Genomic DNA, 4,562 nt, shown 5'->3' on the forward strand with positions numbered 1-4,562 from the left:
ATGTTTTCGATCCTGCATCTATTGATTTTAACATGATAAATGATTCTATTTCATTGCCAACGATATCTTATTGCTTCTTAGCGATGTTAAAGTGAGCTTATGTGTAGGAAATGCCTCCCAGCGTAAATGTACCGAAGGGGACGATAGGACCTCTACCACTGATAAGACTGTCAAAGTGGTTGACGAATTCAGTAAGTTATTAAAAGAGCAAGCACAGGCCCATGGTGAACAGATTCAGCAATTATTGAGCATGCACATCTCGACCCAAGGTCGTGGTCGTTGAAGAGGTCAAGGCATAACAGAAAATACTGAAGATGGTGCATATGATCGTTTCAGGCGTATGAACCCTCCTGATTTTATCGGTGGTCCTGATCCACTAATGGCTCTGGAATGGATCAAGTCATTGAAGGTCATATTTGATTACTTGAAGTTCACTGACCAAGATAAGGTAAGTTGTGCTGTGTTTATGTTGGTCAAAGCTGCTCGTATCTGTTGGGAGCTCCAGTCTTATTCGTGAAAAAGAAAGATGGATCATTGAGATTATGCGTTGATTACCGAGAACTCAATAAGGTAACTGTGAAGAACAAATATCCTTTGCCTCGGATAGATAATCTTTTTGATCAATTGCAAGAAGCAACAGTGTTCTCGAATATTGACCTTCGATCTGGATATCATCAATTGAAAGTGAAAAAAGGGGACATACCAAAGACTGCTTTTAGAACAAGGTATGGCCATTATGAATTTTTGGTGATGTCGTTTGGACTAACCAATGCTCCTTCAGTTTTCATGGACTTAATGAATCGTGTCTTTAAGCCGTAGTTGGATACTTTTGTCATTGTTTTTATTGATGACATCTTGATCTACTCAAAGACACGAGAACTTCATCGTGAGCATTTGAGGATTGTGTTGCAGCTGTTGAGGGATAAGAAATTATATGCTAAGTTAAAAAAATGTGAGTTCTGGTTGGAACAGGTGGCATTTTTGGGCCACATCGTTTCAAAAGAAGGAATTTTGGTTGATCCATCCAAAGTTGAGTCCATCAAGCAATGGTCCATTCCTAAGACAGTTTCAGAGGTGAGGAGTTTTCTTGGTTTGGCAGGGTATTACAGACGGTTCATAGAAGATTTTTCGAAGATAGCATTGCCATTGACAAGTTTGACTCGGAAGGCTACCAAGTTCGAATGGACTATTGATTGCCAAAGAGCATTCCAAGTATTGAAAGATAAGTTAACTTCTGCCCCTGTATCAGTACTTCCTTGTTGTACTGAAGATTTTGTTGTGTATACAGATGCTTCAAAGTAGGGGTTAGGTGCCGTATTGATGCAGCGTGGGAAGGTGATAGGGTATGCTTCTCGTCAGTTGAAGGAATACGAGAAGAATTATCCTACTCATGATTTGGAGTTGACGACTTTGGTTTTTGCCTTAAAGAGTTTGCGACACTATCTTTATGGTGAGAAATGTGAAATATTTACAGATCACAAAAGTTTGAGCTATTTGTTTTGGCAGAAAGAATTGAATATCATCCTTGTAAAGCTAATGTGGTTGATGATTCCTTGAGTCGCAAGTCGAGTTCCTTATTGGGCTCTATAATTTCAAAACCATTGTTACTTGATTTGCAAAGGAATGAAATAACCTTGGTATCTCCAGGTTCAATAGCTCAATTATCTGCATTAGTTCTCCGCTCAACTTTTGTTGACAGAATTTTGAAGGTACAACAGTCCGATGATCAATTGACGGAGTTAAAGGGAAGGAGCGATCTAATAGGAGTTTCTGAGTTTGGGTTGAATCAGGATGGTTTGTTGACCTTCCGAGGTAGGATATGTGTTCCTTTGGTAGATGACATTTGAAAAGATGTTCATATTGAAGTGCATACAGCTCCATATTCGGTTCACCCTGGCAGTACCAAGATGTATCAGGATCTTCGACGTCTTTACTGGTAGCCAGGTATGAAGAAAGATATCATGTTATTTTTTTTGGAATGTCTAACCTGTCAGCAGGTTAAGATTGAGCACCAAAGATCGGTGGGATTGTTGCAGTCCTTGCCTATACCGCAATGAAATTGAGAGCACATAACTATGGATTTCGTTGTTGGGTTGCCAAGGACGCGGAAGGGATTCAATTCTATTTGGGTAATCGTGGATCGATTGAACAAGTCATCGCATTTTCTTCCTGTCAAGATGACGTATTATGTGAATCAATATGCCGAGGCTTATATTCAGGAAATTGTGAGACTTCATGGAATACCGGTGTCGATAGTTTCAGATCTTGATCCACAGTTTACATTCGAATTTTGAAGAGTCTACATCTAGCTTTGGGAACGAAATTGGCCTTTAGTACCGCCTACCATCCTCAAAGAGACGGTCAATCAGAAAGGGTTATCCAAATTTTTGAAGATATGCTAAGGGCTTGTACGATTGATTTACCGAGAAGTTGGGATTCCAAGTTGCCTTTGATAGAGTTCACATATAATAACAGTTTCCATTATTCAATCGGCATGGCACCTTATGAAGCTTTATATGGAAGAAAGTGCCGATCTCCCCTGTATTGGGAAGAGGTGGGTGAAAGGAAGATGTTGGGCCCGGAGTTGGTTCAACAGACAGCAGATGTTGTGGCTTTGATCCAGGAAAGAATGAAGACAACTCAATTTAGACAGAAGAGCTATGCCGATGTTCGACGACGGCCGTTGGCATTCGAGGTTGGTGATCATGTTTTTATTAAAATAGCTCCTCTTAAGGGAGTTATGCGATTTGGCAAGAAAGGAAACTAAGTCCTCGATACATTGGGCCGTTTGAGATTCTTGATAAGATTGGAGACCGAGCCTATCGTCTTGCATTGCCACCGGACTTGGATCGAGTTCACAACGTATTTCATGTTTCTATGTTTCGTAAGTATATTGCTAACCCATCTCATGTTCTTTGGTACGAGTCATTGGATCTTTTGCCTAACCTAAGCTACGAGGAAATGCCGATCAAATTCTTGATCGCAAAGTTAAAGTGTTGAGAAACAAAGAGATTTGTATTGTCAAAGTTCTGTGGAGGAATCAAGTGATTGAAGAGGCCACGTGGGAACCGGAAGAGGAGATGAAACATCGTTATCCGAGTTTATTTGACGGTAAGCAAATTTCGGGGACGTAATTTTTATAAAGAGGGGAGATTGTAATATCCCGACCTTTTATCATGTTATTGTTGATGGTGTAATTCATGATTTCTTGTGATAAGGTATTGTTATAGATATTTTAATGGTTATTGGTTATGGATATGTTTATTGGGAGGATTAAATATGGTTATTGTTTATGGTTATTGTTTGGAGTCATGTTTATGGTTAGTGTTGTTTATGGAAATGAATGGGTAGAATAGAAAGTTGATCTTGAGCCAAATAGGAAATGGAAGTGCAGAAACGGTATAAAAAATGTGGCAATAGTTGTGATTTTTAGTATAATGTTTTGTATATTGATCCAATTGATATGAGGCCAATTCCATTAAAAAGATAAGGTATAGGGCTATAACTTTCATGTTTTGAGTTTTGTTCAAATCATTAGATAATGAGCCAAAAGTGGCTCGAAGTTTGTCGTGTGTATCGTTGTTCTTGCACTGACACATGTTGGGAGAATGAACATAATATTTTACTCAGACATTCAAATGAAATGAGGCGAATTGCAGATGTAAGAAAAGACATAGGGCTACAACTTTCATGTTTACCACATTGGCTAATTCAGAAGAAAAAGTATTGTTTTGGCCCTTGGACAGTGGGTACATGGACCCATACACGGACCCCTACACGGGGTCTGGGTCTTGCCAAAGCAAAATGTGTGACTTCCAGTGTGAACATGGACACATACACAGAGGGGGGCATGGTGTCCGTGTCTATGGCATAGAAAACATATTTGTTTTTGGAAATATTGAAGGCTTATAATCACAATTCTAGAGGCTTGTACCAATTTCTTCTTATTACCTCTACCTTGGATCGTTTATTGCCTTTTTCCCTCAAAGATTTTCTCTCCTTCAATTCTCCATTCCAAGTACAAGGATCATAGTTGATTTCTTAGTGTCTTCTACATTAGATTTCAAGCTACAAGGAAAGAACTTTGTATTTCGGAGTTGAGAAGGGTTTGAGGTATTGAAGGTTTAAGTTGGTTTGATTGATTCCTTTGATTGTTGGTGATGATTAATGGTTGAATTCATGTATTTTGTTGTAGGAATTCATTCAAGGTTACCTTAGCAATCATATTGCTTGTGGGTAGTAAGTAGAAGTTTTCCCTTCAAATGCTCGCATGATATATATGTATATAAGCCATGTTTATTGATGTCTAGCTCCTTCCATTGTTATATTATTGATGTATGTATTGTTATTTGTTCATTGATCCAAGAATACCATTGAATTCATTGATAAGGAACTAGAACTCTATTGTTGCCTACCAAGTATTTGTTAAATTACCTCAATGAAATTTCCTATAAATTGAAGCGAATGAATGATAGTTATTACATTCATGTCATTGGCAAATTTCATGATTATGAGTATCTCTAACAGTTTTGATATATTTATATATCGAAGAGATACTATCC

The 4,562-nt window shown here is 38.3% G+C and overlaps 2 protein-coding genes across 2 annotated transcripts; both read left to right on the forward strand.

Annotated features, from left to right (window-relative positions):
- The first annotated feature begins 340 nt into the window (after positions 1-340).
- LOC140982054 (uncharacterized mitochondrial protein AtMg00860-like) lies at positions 341-1,302 on the forward strand. Its single transcript, XM_073448470.1, has 2 exons — positions 341-448; positions 973-1,302. Exons 1-2 carry the CDS (start codon positions 341-343, stop codon positions 1,300-1,302), a joined length of 438 nt encoding a protein of 145 aa, XP_073304571.1.
- An 18-nt stretch (positions 1,303-1,320) lies between these two features.
- Positions 1,321-1,847, forward strand: LOC140982055 (uncharacterized). Its single transcript, XM_073448471.1, has 2 exons — positions 1,321-1,450; positions 1,507-1,847. Exons 1-2 carry the CDS (start codon positions 1,321-1,323, stop codon positions 1,845-1,847), a joined length of 471 nt encoding a protein of 156 aa, XP_073304572.1.
- The last annotated feature ends 2,715 nt before the right edge of the window (positions 1,848-4,562 follow it).

Source organism: Primulina huaijiensis, chromosome 8 (genome assembly GCF_012295235.1).
Source record: "Primulina huaijiensis isolate GDHJ02 chromosome 8, ASM1229523v2, whole genome shotgun sequence".
NCBI lineage: Eukaryota > Viridiplantae > Streptophyta > Magnoliopsida > Lamiales > Gesneriaceae > Primulina > Primulina huaijiensis.